The sequence below is a fragment of the Eptatretus burgeri genome, chromosome 9 (assembly GCF_056783735.1).
Source record: "Eptatretus burgeri isolate ZD-2024b chromosome 9, Ebu_testis_v1, whole genome shotgun sequence".
Taxonomy (NCBI): domain Eukaryota; kingdom Metazoa; phylum Chordata; class Myxini; order Myxiniformes; family Myxinidae; genus Eptatretus; species Eptatretus burgeri.
Window position 1 is genome coordinate 45,445,595 of NC_140969.1, and position 14,147 is coordinate 45,459,741.

At 47.3% G+C, this 14,147-nt stretch overlaps 1 protein-coding gene across 1 annotated transcript in view; it reads left to right on the top strand.

Annotated features, from left to right (window-relative positions):
* RELN (reelin) overlaps positions 1-14,147 on the top strand; it is a 346,725-nt gene that overhangs the window by 180,490 nt on the left and 152,088 nt on the right. The window contains exons 37-38 of the mRNA XM_085894992.1: positions 1,222-1,306; positions 2,445-2,627. Of these exons, the coding sequence (XP_085751118.1) occupies positions 1,222-1,306; positions 2,445-2,627 (268 nt within the window). The remainder of the gene's footprint in view (positions 1-1,221; positions 1,307-2,444; positions 2,628-14,147) is intronic.

Below are 14,147 nucleotides of genomic sequence, written 5' to 3' on the forward strand. Positions count from 1 at the left end.
ATAGCAAGAACTTGTCTACTGCCTTGATGTCCTGCACGTGCCAAAAGGAGCTCACATTGAAGTGTATTGATGGTGCACACAAAACTTTATGAGTTTCTGTATCATATAAATCAAAGGGTATCATCATATAATTTGTGGTTCTAAATGCCTTGTATATTAACAACCAAAGTTGTCCGGGTATTTTTGGAACAACCTGTACCGTCACAGGAAACCGAGTGCCATGCAGTTTTGCTGTGTTTCAGAAAGTTTAAGTGAACGAAAAGCAAATGATGAAATAATCAGAGGGTGCTAACACTGAAGTCAAATCGAGAAGAGGGGACAGGGGCTGTATTGTCTTGTATAGCACTATGAATAGAGGGTTTACATAAAATAGATGCAGAGATAGGCTGTTTGGCCCTTCAAACCTATGTCGCATCCAATCCCTAATCACTTAGGCCTAAGTCACATTTGCTCTACGGCGAGGATACGGCGTCCGTACACCCTCTGAATTGACAGAAACGTGCGGCGGCCGCAGAGTTTCTGCGGTGGCCTCAGGGTGGCCCTACGCCGTTTGGCTATCTTTTACAGGCCGTAGGGGTCGCCGTGGAATTATAACGTGGAGTTATAACTTTTTTCATTTCTACGTTTGCCGTAGCAATTCGACAAGCTGAAAAAAAAAAAAACTGGTTAAAAAAAAAAATGAACCCACTCGTTACCGTCCTTCTGGCCGCACGTTCACCTTAAGGCCCCCCTGCGGTTACCTTGTGGGCACCTTGAGGCTACCTTGCGTCTGCCTTGAAAATTCTATGGCCGCCTCAGGGCTCCCTTAAGGTCACCGTGTGACATCAAATCAAAGACCGTACGGCAACCCCATCTTTTCGGTCTCCACAATCTCTAAATACGCCGTGCGGCTCCCCGAAAAATAAAAACATATGTGACTGCTACATTGTGTGACCGTGGAAATGCTGCGGCCGCCGTATAATTGCTCATGGCCGTAGATTTTGGAGACCCCACGGCCGCCATGGCAAATGTGACTTAGGCCTTAACTATACTAAATTTATTTGGACCACACTGATTTGAATGCAACGCGAAACATGAAAAAGCAGCAAGTTTGCTCGACACTCATGCAACTCCCATTGAATTGAAGTGTACTAATCTGACATGAAAATATTTATTGTTTATAACAAAGAATATCTTGTGAAATATACCAGTTCAGAAATCCCTGTTTCTCTGGTACCCCAGGATGGCCTACGCATGTTGGTGACCAAAGACCTTGATTGCTCCAAAGTTCTCTACATCCAGTTCACTTTCTGCTTCCTCGGAGAGGGTATGTCGAGTGTGTTAAGTCCAAGGTTAGACTTTAGGTTGGCAAGGTGATGGCTAAAGCTGCAGGTTAGGTGTGCAGAAACCAAAATATCATAGTGATTCTGCTTTCCAAAGCATTCGGTCAAAAAAATAATATGATTTCCCTCGGAAGGAATTTCACTGCTGGAGGAGGCTGTTATGCTGAGCAAAGCCTGCACAATGGTTGCCAACCTATGATTGTGGGGTCCATGCTCTATCCTTTTTAAATGCTGAGCATCAAGCAAGGAAGCAGCACATACCATTTTAAAGTCTTTGATTGACTCAGCCAGTGTCAGGTTATCAGCCAAAGAAGCTGAAAGTGTAAATTTAAGAGCTCCTGATTGGAGATGGATGAGATTGTAACACAATCATATGGATGCACCTGTCTACCACCTATAAATCTCGAGATAGCTGTTGGCTCCCGAGGAAGCCAATATATCTTGTTTTGGTTATTTCTCCGAAATATGTTCAGTGTTAGCGTTCTGGTGTTACTGGTGTTTGGCTGTACATCTGTACATTAACTAAAATTGACATCTGACATTAACATCTGCCTAAAACATATGCTCCTAACATTCCCAACCAACATGGACCAAATTTGGTACTATGCATCAGGACAGCAAGGTCTCATGGGGTTGTGCTCCTGATCTGGATGTGCCCATTTATAAGGGGTGAAAGGGGTTTTTTTCCGAAATATTGATATTTTATTTCAAAATCTTCTTCCCAGAAAGCGACAGACAGATCCAGACCAAACTCGCCACGAGACACCGGGACCATGCCCTAACCATAAGTTGTGCTCCTCATGGCCGTATCTCCCATGAAAATAGGTCACGGGCCCCTCCCCGAAACCCTCATTTTCACTAAAACGTCTTCTCCACAACTACTTGAGTGATACTGACCAAATTTGGTGCAATGCATCAGGACAGTAAGGTCTCATGGGGTTGTGCTCCCCATCTGGATCCACCCATTTAAATGGTATAAAAGCTGGGCTTTGTCCTGGCAGATACTGATGCATTCTGAAAAACAAGCTCATTGTTCTACAAAATCGATTCTTATATCGCAATCTATAAATCTCACCCTCTTTCCTGATTATCCTCTTATATCTACATTATCGCTCTTTACAGGACCAAGTCAGCGGTCAAATGGTGTGCTCTTGCAATTTTCCATCAACGGTGGAATTTCTTGGCAGTTCCTTGAGGAGCTATATATGCCAAGTTCGACCAGAAAACAGCTTGTCACGATAACATTGCCCCATGGTGCTCAGACAAATGCAACACGCTTTCGCCTGTGGCAGCCACGTCACAAAGGTAAGACAAACGCTCCTTGGACAAGATGCTTTGCGTGACGTTTGCAAAAGATTCTGCAAGTGAGTACAAGATACACCAAAAAAGTGATGGATTTTTCTGTAAAATGTTACGGGATCATGATAGGGCCGGCAAATGGGAGAAACATAGCATATTTATGCCATTAGTATATGTTTAGCGTAAGAGTACAGTGTCTCTGTGAAAACGACAGGTCACTTATCAAATGATGTATTGGAGCTGATAATTGCAATCCTCCCTGTATGTGTCTAAACCCCCACTCCAATCCCCTCCTCTTCGTGACCCCTTAAACCATTCCTTTGTTGTCTGTCAATATGTGTTGTCCATTAATGAACTGCCAACAGCTACTCCACAGAAAGCGAGCAGCTCCAACCGGAGTGTGACCAGGACATTCTGCAATTGTTCGCTGAACCAAGGAACACTCGATGTCATGGCAATGGAGGGCATGTCACAGCACAACTTGGTTCGAGAGGAGAGCCAATCGGTGTACGATTGCGAGATAATTATAGCTAGCAGGAGCTCATAACCATGGCAGTGGTTGTCGGAGTTGGGGCTGGAGACAGACGTCAGGGGTCAACTCGTGGCAGCATGGCATGTGTTCGGAGTGGGGAGACAGAGAGCAGCTCAGGGTGGAGGACCAAGCTACTCAGATGGGGTTCTGCAGCATTGAGGAGAAGCACAGCTACAGAGACATGACAAAGCTGGACTCCGTCCGCCAGATCACCTCTTCCCGCCCAAGTTCCGCCATTAGAGCCCCCCACTCAAGCTACAGCATTGGCCTTGTGTAGGCATCACGAAAGGAGAAGGTTTTCCCTTTGTGTTCCATGACTTCTATCTGTCTAACTACCAGTCGTATGAAACAAGTTAAAGCAATAAGCTGAATGAGTTATCGTGGGAGCAAAGTTTTATTTTTTTTTCGTGTGACTGTGTACATTACTGAAACACTCACTCTCCCTCTTTCCCTCTCCCCCTCTCTCCCTCTCTTCCTCTCATCGCTGTTCTCCCCCGACACTTTTATTATTATTAAACCTGTTCTCACCATCACTTTGTCGGGATTCTAACTGCTGTAGGATTAAAACTTGTCATTTGAAATTGGCACGAATCCTCGATAGGAGGAATGAAGTGTTTTATGCCAAATCCTGCCACCAACCTCCAAGAAATGGCTAACACAACTGCACAGGACTTACCAGGATATAGTTTGGCATCAGATATGGATGACAGTTGGCTCACTAGGAGCTCCTCCACCCTTTGACAGATTTTGTTTTTAATTCTGCTGTGTCTATATCCATACACCCTCCTTACCAAGACACTTTGTGGGGGAGTCGAGTTGGTTTAGTTGCTGACAACCCAACCATGAAACAGGTTAGTACCAGTTTACGTAGTACCTGTGGCAAGTCACCGATCTGATCTGGCCTGACCTGACAACAGTAGGGTGGAGTTGGGGTTAACAAGTGCAGAAAAGATCATGGTTTTGGATTGGGGATGATCTGAGATGGTGGTGGACATCTGCTTTGAAGACCTTGAGGGAAGAATGAGATTGAAGAGAATGTGGAAATTGGTTTTACAGGGAGAAAAAAAAAGATGAACGAATGAGTGGAGGTGAGCAGTGATCCTGGATTTCGGTAGTTTCACCATAAGGGGGTTGTTGATGCACTGCAGAAACCTTGGGGTGGGGGGGGAGGTGAAGAGCATGGAAAGAGCAGATGGTGCAAGCCCAGAAAGGAGGTGGTAGAAGACAGAGAGACCACCGACCTGTTTGTGATGGGAAAGTGAGCCCATTGACTCAGCTTCAGCAGAGGAGAGTCCAATTATGTTGAAGGCCTTGGCTTCTCCGGCATCAAGCTGAGCAAGGTGTAAAGTAGGGGACCCAGTCCCAAAGGGAGAACAGTATCCACTAGGCTGTGGATGAAGGCCTTGAAGGTGGACAGAAATTTACGTGTGCCAATGAAGGACTTTGTACGACGGAGGATGCAAAGTCGGCAGCCGGCTTTGGAGGTTGGTTGTTCTCCTTCTCTTCCTTTTATAAAGGATGAGGTCCGATGACACCAAGCTTCAGCCCTGCCTTGACTATGATACTCCAACTCCTCCCTCTGTCCTCAGACAACTCACTCCACTCCCCAACTAACCCTATTTTACGGATATCCCTCCTCACACAATCCTCCCATCTCAACCGCAGTCTACCTCTTTTCCTCTGAGCTTGCTCCCTCAATCTATCTGCTCTTTTTGCCATTCTCTCTTTCCCATCCACACCAAGTGTCCAGTCCATCACTGCCAGCATTTCACAAATCTTCTTGTCAAGCTTATCTGCACATTGATCTCCTCCTTCAGTTCATCCATACTCCTCCTATCCACCCCCTTCACTCCCATAATCCTCCTGACCCAGTTGATCTTGCAAAACTGCAGCCTCCATTGTTGTCTCTCTGTCAGTGCTATCATCTCCAGGCTGTAAAGGTAGGCCGGAATTACACACGATGACAGAACCTTCCCTTTCAATTTTCTTGATATCTTTCTGTCTACCGCAGTCTACTGTCTACCTTGGAGTCTACCTTGGAGTCTCCAAGTCTACCTTGGAGCTCACCGCAGGGCAAAGAAGAATTTTGTCTCTCAAGGGACACTGGATACCATTGACCAGAGTCGCAGGGCCAGGCTGAATGGCAGAGCTGAGCTGTTCAGGGAGCTGAGGCGTAAAACGGTACGTGCACTGAGGGTGGACAAGGAGGCCTATGTGCGAGGAATCTGTGAGGGGGTAGAGCATCACCTGTGGACAGGTGATTCTCATCCCACTTACAGGGGAATTCGCGCATTGCATTCATCCAAGCCCATCCCTCGGAGCACTACAGTTCGAGCAGAGAGTGGTAGGCTCTTGACAGAGGAGTCTGAAGTGAAGGCCCGCTGGGCCGGTTACTTTGAGCGGTTGTACCAGGTTGATCTCCCAACTATCGAGTTGGACGTCAAGGGTGTTACAATCCCTGTTGCTGACCCTCAAATCAATTGTGGTCCACCTCCGCTTGTGGAAACACAGGCTGCGGTGAACCAGTTGAAACGGGGCAAAGCTCCAGGGATCTGTGGCATCCATGCCAAACTTCTCAAGGCTGGTGGAAATGCTGTACTCGTGTCGTTGCATGCAGTTTTGTGCTCTGCCTGGAACACAGGCATCATCCCAACTGACTGGAAGAGGGGCCTTGTTGTCCCTCTCTGGAAAGGGAAGGGTGATCGCCAAGACTGCAACAACTACCGAGGGGTGACGCTGCTCTCAGTGCCGGGCAAGGTCTTTGCTCGGATAATTCTCGATAGGGTTCGCCACCATCTGCTTGAGCACCAGCGTCCAGAGCAGTCAGGCTTTACACCAAAGAGGTCAACGATTGACCGTATCCTTGCACTTCGTGTCCTCACCGAACGCAGATGAGAGTTTCGGCAGGAGCTGCTTGAGGCTATGTTGATCTCTGTAAAGCATTCGATTCAGTGAATCGGGATGTCCTCTGGAGGATTCTTGGTCTTCGTGGGGTGCCACCAAAACTGATCGATCTGATGTCTGAACTCTACTCTGGTACTGAGAATGCTGTGAAGTGTGGTGGTACCATCTCTGACTTATTTCCAGTTGTTACTGGAGTTCGTCAGGGATGTGTACTGGCCCCACACTTTTCAGCACTTGTATGGACTGGATTCTAGGGAGGATGTCGGAGAGATCAAGTTGCGGTGCGTCATTTGGGAATGTCAAGATCTCGGACCTTGACTTTGCAGATGATGCAGTCATCTTTGCGGAGACTTTAGACATCCTCTTGGGGGCCCTCGAGGTGCTGAATGAGGAGTCAGAGCCGTTGGGATTACGGGTTTCTTGGGTCAAAACTAAGATCCAGGCTTTCGGTGACATCTTGGATGCTGCTGTCCTGTCTGTGTGTTTGTGGTGAGGATGTTGAGGTCGTGGAGAGATTCACTTACCTTGGCAGTGATATTCATGTCTCTGCTGGCTGCGAGTCAGAGGTCAATAGACGTCTGGGTCGGGCCTGGGGAGTCATGGATTCACTGAATCATGGGGTGTGGCGCTGCCGGTACCTGTGCGGGAGGACGAAAGTCCGAGTCTTCAGGTCCTTGGTACTTCCAGTCTTGCTCTATGGGTGCGAGACTTGGACTCTGACCAAGGATCTGAGACGGAGACTTAATTCCTTTGGTACCAGGTCTCTTCGGGGAATCCTTGGCTATCACTGGTCAGACTTTGTGTCCAACGAGCGGTTGCTGAGAGAGACTCGGATGAGATTTGTTACCTGCATAGTCCGTGAGCGTCAGTTGTGGCTGTATGGACATGTGGTTCGTTTTCCTGACTCTGATCCTGCTCACCAGATTCTCTCAGCGAGGGAGTCTCATGAGTGGAGGAGGCCAGTGGGTCGACCACGTTCCTCATGGTTGCAACAGGTGGACCATCATCTCAAGGAGATGGGGATGGGCCTGGCATCTGCCTGGGGGATGGCCAGACGGAGGCCCCTGGAGTACCGGCGGAATGTGGACGCAGCGACGTGCTGTTCTGGCGCATGCTCCCATACCTGACCTGACCTTTCTGTCTACCATTATTCCCTCCACCCTCCTCCACGCATTCGCACTCACCTCAACCCTCCTCCGCACCTCTGCCTCAGACACCATCCCCAGTCAATGTTCCTCCCAGATACTCAAATCTATTTCCCTGCCTGATCTCCTTCCCCTTGAACATGATATTCATTTCTTTTCTCTGCTGCCTGACCTGTGCACCTCAATCTTCTCCATATTCATCTTCATCGTATGCTTCCCAAATGCCTCCTTCCACTCCACCAGTGCATCCTGCATCTCCTGCCCACTCTCCACCACAACAGCCAGATCATCCGCAAACAACATACTCCCCCTCAAGCTCATCTTCGTGCTTATCAGCTCCATCACCATGATAAATATGAGTGAGCTGAGAGAGCTTCCCTGCCTCAAACGGATGTTCACATTAACTCCTCAGACATCCCAGGACCAATCAAAACTCTTCCCTTCGTTCCCTTGCAAATCCCTTCCACCAACCTGACTTCTGCTTCCAGCACTCCCATCCATATCAGTGTCGCCATCGCCATCTCTTTAGGAGCAGTGTCATAGGCCTTCTCCAGGTCCACAAATCCCAAAGCCCTCCCACCTTGCATGTCCAACCTCTTCTGCACCAGCTGTCTCAAGGAAAACATCTCATCTGTCATCCCCCAACCCTTTATATTATACCCCTGCTGCTCTTCTCCAATCTTCATCTCCACACTCCTTATCTTCCCGTCCAGAATCCTCTCCAGCACCTTCATTACATGACTTAGGAGTGTAATGCCACTGTACTTCCCTGGTCTTGCACATCGCCCTTCTGCTTCCACATTTACCCTGTCCTCCAATCCTCCGGAACTGAACCCTTTTCATTCAAAAATTCAACAGCCTCTTCGTCCAATTGACTCCGACTTTTTCCACTGCAATTATTATTTCTATACACTCCTCATCAATGCCTGGTGCTCTTCCCTTCTTAAACCTTTTTAATGCCATCTGCACTTCCTCCTCTGTGATCTCCACCAACTCCACTTTCCCCTCTGCATAACACGGTAGCTCCAGCTCGCCATTATTCCCTTTCCGGTTTGACAGCTCTTTGAAATATCCTTTGCACACCTTCAATACTTCCCCCCTCTCTGTCACGAGCCTCTCACCACCAACTTTAATCACTGCCCCCCCACCCTTTTCTGTCCTTACCATCCTCATTCGCCATCCCTGTCCCCCCCCCCCCCCAAAATCAAAATCTTCAAAGTAAACACAGTCAATGCTTTTAACTCTGAATTCCATCCCCTCAGTTTAACCTTCGACTCCCTCGCGCTCCTCCTCATTTCCCACGCGCAACACGATGTTCCTTGTCCAGACTCTCTGCCAAACCTCACACTCATGGTCCACCAGCACCCTGCTGCACAGGACTGATCCATGAGGGAAACCGACCTGATCCCCAGGCCGAAGGCCGAAACACAGCCCACCCCGCCGAACCGCTCCACCTCACCGCGGGCCAAGCCGTGTCCACAGGCACAAGGACGAAACATCCCACCCCGCCGAACTGCTCCACCTCACTGCGGGCCGAGCCGTGTCAAGCGGCACAAAGACGAGTCACAGCCCAATCTGCTAAACCTCCTCTATTGTCAGGTCAGGCCACATTAGAACTGTGACTTGCTACAGGTACCATGTAAACCTGTACTAACCTGTTTCATGGTTGGGTTCTCGGCGACGAAACCATCTCCCCCACCAGGTTTTCTGGTGAGGAGGGTGCATGATATGGGCACCCAGCAGGATTAAAAATAAAACCTGTCAAAGGGTGGAGGAACTCCTTGTGAGGCAACGGCCATCCATCTCTTGTGCCCAACTATGTCTGCGGACATCCTCCTGCAGTTGGGTTACTTTTTTAGGAGGTTGGTGGCAAGATTTGCACCCTGGCCACCATGAAACCCTTCACTCCGCAAAACACAAAAACGCAAAGAAATCGGAAAACCCACTCCATGGGAGTACCTCCTGTGCAGCTGCCTTCTGCAGGACAGCTCACCATATGATGGAATTGGGGCAAAACTTTTGGGACCTCCACTCTTTGATGAGAGGAGGAAAACCACGTGGTAACCTTTGGAGGAAATCAGATTGCAGTAGCGTGTGTTAGAGTGATGCTGAGGTGTCATCCACCAGACGGCAGCCTCCTTGGGTTAACCTGAGGCCGTCCCTTCGGGTGTGTGCCTGGAATGTCCTATCCCTAAGTGAGGATGATCACCTGTCTCTGTTATCATCTGAACTCAAGCAGTTGAACATCAGTATTGCAGCACTCTCTCAGGTTCGGAGACCGGATAGTGGCGAGATCATGGTAGGTGGTTACACCTACTGTTGGTCTGGTTTCTCTGATGGTTACCATACCCAAGGTGTTGCTGTAGCTGTGCCCAATAAGCTAACTCCAACGATAATTGAGGAAACACTGGTCAACGAGCTTATTATGAGCCGAAGGATTCGTCACTTTTTTGGGTGTCATTTCCCTGGTCTCTGTATATGCTCTGACTGAGGCGATTGATCTCACTGAGAAAGACCAATTCCATGCCATGCTCGAGTCTGTGGTTGATCAGTGCCCCAGGCAAGATAGTCTTCTCGTCTTGGGGGATTTCAATGCATTGACTGGAGCTGATAGGGATGGTTATGAGACATGTTTTAGTCCCATGGGTCTGGAACTGTGAACCAGAATCGCAATATGTTCCTTGACTTTTCAAGAAGTCAGGGACTTAGGGTGGCTGGTTCATGGTTTCAGCACCCACAGGCTCATCGCTGGACTTGGTATTCCACCGCTGGTGGTGTGGCAAAGGAGATTGACGATGTGCTCGTTGATGGTCACTGGAGGATGATCCAGACCTGCAGGGTCTACTGGAGTGCTCAGTTCTTCAATGAGAAACCATTGGCTTGTAGTAGCAACTCTGAAGTTGCAGCTTAAATCCGGGAGAATGGTCCCATCCCAGCCTAGACTGGATGTTGGCAAGCTCAACGATGAGGGAAGCTGAGTTTGCGAACAGGCTGTGTGGGGATTTTGGGGGTCTGGTTGCTTTGGCGAATCCTGAAGAGTTGTGGAGTGCCTTCCATACCACCATCCTTGATGTTGCTGGTGAATGTCTTGGAATTCACCATTGGGCAAAGAAGAATTTTGTCTCTCAATGAACACTGGATACGATTGACTATAGTCACAGGACCAGGCTTAATGGCAGAGCTGAGCTGTTCAGGTAGTTGAGGTGTAAAACTGTACGTGCCTTGAGGGTGGACAAGAAGGCCTATGTGTGAGGAATCTGTGAGGGGGTAAAGCATCACTTGTAGTCAAGTGATTCTCATCCTGCTTACAGGTGAATTTGCGCATTGCATTCCTCCAAGCCCATCTCACAATGTACTGCAGTTCTTGCAGAGGGTCGTGGGCTCTTGACAGAGGAATCCAAAGTGAAGGCCTACTGGGCTGGATACTTTGAGTGGTTGTACCAGGCTGATGCACCAGCTGTTGAGTTGGATGTCAGGGGTGTTACTATCTCTATTACTGACCCTCCAATCAACTTTGATCCACCTTCGTTTATGGAAACACAGGCTGCGGTGAACAGGTTGAAATTGGGTAGGCCTAATGTTCCTGGGATTTGTGGCATCCATGCTGAACTTCTGAAGGCTGGTGGAAATGCTGTACTCATGTCATTGCATGCAGTTCTGTACTCTGCCTGGGATGCAGGTATCATCCCAACTGACTGGAAGAGGGACCTTGTTGTCCCTCTCTGGAAAGGGAAGGGTGATCGCCAGGACTGCAACAACTACCGAGGGGTGACGCTGCTTTTAGTGCCGGGAAAAGTCTTTGCTCAGATAATTATTGATGGGATTCGCCACCATCTGTTTGAGCATCAGCACCCAGAGCAGTCAGGCTTTACACCAAAGTGGTCAACAATTGACCGTATCCTTTCCCTTTCGTGTCCTCAGCGAACATAGACGAGAGTTTCGGCAGGGGCTGTTTGCAGCCTATGTTGATCTCTGCAAAGCATTTGATTCAGTGAATTGGGATGCCCTCTGGAGGATTCTTGGTCTTCGTGTGGTACCACCAAAATGGATCAATCTGATGTCTGAACGAAACTCAAGGACTGCAAGTGCTGTGAGATGTGGTGATACCTTCTCTGACTTCTTTCCAGTTGTTACTGGAGTTCGTCAGGGGTGTGTATTGCCCCCCAAACTTTTCAGCGCTTGTATGGACTTGATTCTGGGGAGGATGTTGGAGAGATCAAGCTGCGGTGCATCGTTTGGGAATGTCAAGATCTCTGACCTTGATTTCGCAGATGATGCAGTCATTGTTGCAGAGACTCTGGATATCCTTTTAGGGGCTGTGGAAGAAAAATAATTCTCTTTATTTTATTCCAAATTATATTAACTTGTTATTGGTACTTTTCAAATTGAACACAGTATATAATAAGGTCTTAGTTTTTGTACTGGAGTCAAATGACTGTCTTTCGTAAATCCTCCCCTTCCCCGACAGTCTTTTGACCTCCATAGTGATAAACAGGCGCCTCATTGTCTTGACAAAATTAAATAACTTCAGAAGGCTACTGGAGCAAACGTCTTGTTGTCTCAGAAAAATGACATAACTTGTTGAGCTTCTGGTGGCAGGGGCCTTTCTAACTACATGTAATCAGGCTGGGTGTTTTGAGAATCTCATTATTGTGCTGTAAATGGAATGCATGTTTAAAGTACTGGGCTCAAGTATTCCTTCACCCACTCTCTGCCTTTCCTCCCCAAACTTTTATCACCTTTTCTTCAAGGCTGACCTGGCATTGAATCTGCAAACTGTCCTGAGTGTGTTATTCTTTCCCTCCCACCTAAAGTGGAAGCCTGGTGTTGGCTTAGTGGTAAGGGTGGCGGCTTGGGATCCGAGGGTCCTGAGTTCAAGTCCCGTTGACTGCTGAATTAACACCAGGAGGTTGACTCAGCCTGTCATCCTTCCGAGGTCGACGAAATGAGAACCAGTGTACTGGTCCCAGTGTATGCCCCGGTTAGAATAGGTGTACCATATCTCTGTGTGTCGTAAGAGGCGACCAGGGTTGGCGTCAGGAAGGGCATCCGGCCATAAAAACATTGCCTCAAGAAAAAGCCCAACCCCTGCACAGCAGGGAAAAATGGCTGTAAAAATGTTTTCTCTCTCTCTCTCCACCTAAGTGGCCATGTGTTGCAGTTCTTAGTTCTTTTGCCTTGTGCTTATCAGCCCTTCCTGTAGTTTCATTGGCAAATTTCTCACCCTCCCCTGTTATTTTTCCTGTCAAACTAGTATAAAGGGGATTACTGTGTGTATTTTTGGCAAAAAGAGGATCGTGCTTGATATTGCTTGTGTCTTGTTTTTCTTCTTTCTCCATGCGCATGTTGGCTGTTGTTTGTTGTTGTTTGTTAATGTTGTTTGATGTTATTAAATTGTCTCAGACTCCGATTAGTCCAGGAGTATTAAGTCAAATTTGAGTCAAACCCAGAACAAATTTATAACAATCTGAAACTTTCAGGATATGTTCAGAAAACTGTCAGGAATAACATACTAAAAGTCCCCAAGAATGCCCCTTGGGGCTTTTGAGAAATTCAAGATGGCGTCCAAGATGGCTGCCGGCTTGAGATTTTCTCATATTTCAAGATGAAATCATCATATAATTAAAAATAATGGGTCAAAACATAGATTTTAGGTTACAAAGAATCAATTACTATGGCTATTTTTAAGATAAAATCAACTTGTTACATATTTAATATGGCTGACATGCACAATACAATGTTTTCTTTTCAGAGCAGGAGATGGAGTCGTGCATCATTTGTAAGGACTTATGCATCAAGGATTTTGTGCAAGTTTTACCCAAAGGAAGGACAACTCTAGTAGCTGCAAGCCTTGAGAGACAGGATGGTCTTCATGAACTTCTACAGATACAGGAGTCACTGACACTTCACATTGCCTGAAGAAAAGCCTACACCTGGGAATCATCCATCAGATCTGAGACGAGAAAGTCTGAGAAATCAGCGGCAGATGAGGAATTTGAACAACCCACCCTGCGGTCCAGAACTCCTTTGTTTGACATCAATACACACTGCCTTTTCTGCTCTGAAGTACTGATTACTAGCAGCAGACTTGAAACCAAACGCAGAAAGTTAACAAACAATGTAGAGACAATAGAGTTCAAGAACAATGTGTTGAAAAGGGCAACAGAGAGGGGTGATGAGTGGGGAGAGGCGGTTACCAAAAGAATAGAAGCAAACATTGATTTGGTTGCCGCAGAGGCAAAATACCATCGTGCCTGTGCCCAGGAATTTCTTTCTAACCCACAAAAGTTGAAACCTGTTGGCAAACCAGTTGTTGTTCAAAGGATTTCAGCTTTCAATGAGCTATATGCATATATAGATGACAATGATGAATGTCAATATGCAGTTTCTGACCTCATGGAGCACATGGAAACATTCTTGAATGGTGAGGAAGGCTATTCTCTCAAGTACTTTAAACAGAAACTGAAAGAGCGATACAAAGATGATATCATTATAACAAGCCTCCCTGGAAAATCCCGCATAGTCAGTGTCCGTGAATCTGCTCACCGGATACTTCGTGAGAGGTGGGTGGCAGATCAACCAGCTGACAAAGCTTGTGAAAATGAAAGAATAATTGAAATGGCAGCTTCAATTATTTGTGATGAGATTTGTTCGTCAGTGTATGATCTCGGTGAATATCCAACCTTGGAAGAAACTGAAAATGGTTCCTCTATGATTCCTGAGTCTGGAGCTCTTCTTGCACAAGTTGTTGGACCCAAAGGGCAAAATTGCTGCTGTAGTGAGTCGGCGATGCACTGACATTGCCCATTCTGTCATTTCTGCCTGCAGACCAAGGTCTTTCATTTCACCAGTGCTACTTGCCATAGCAGTGTACATACATCGCAAGTATGCCTCTCGCGAGCTGATAGACATCCTCAGTAGCATCAGTTTTACAGATGACTACAA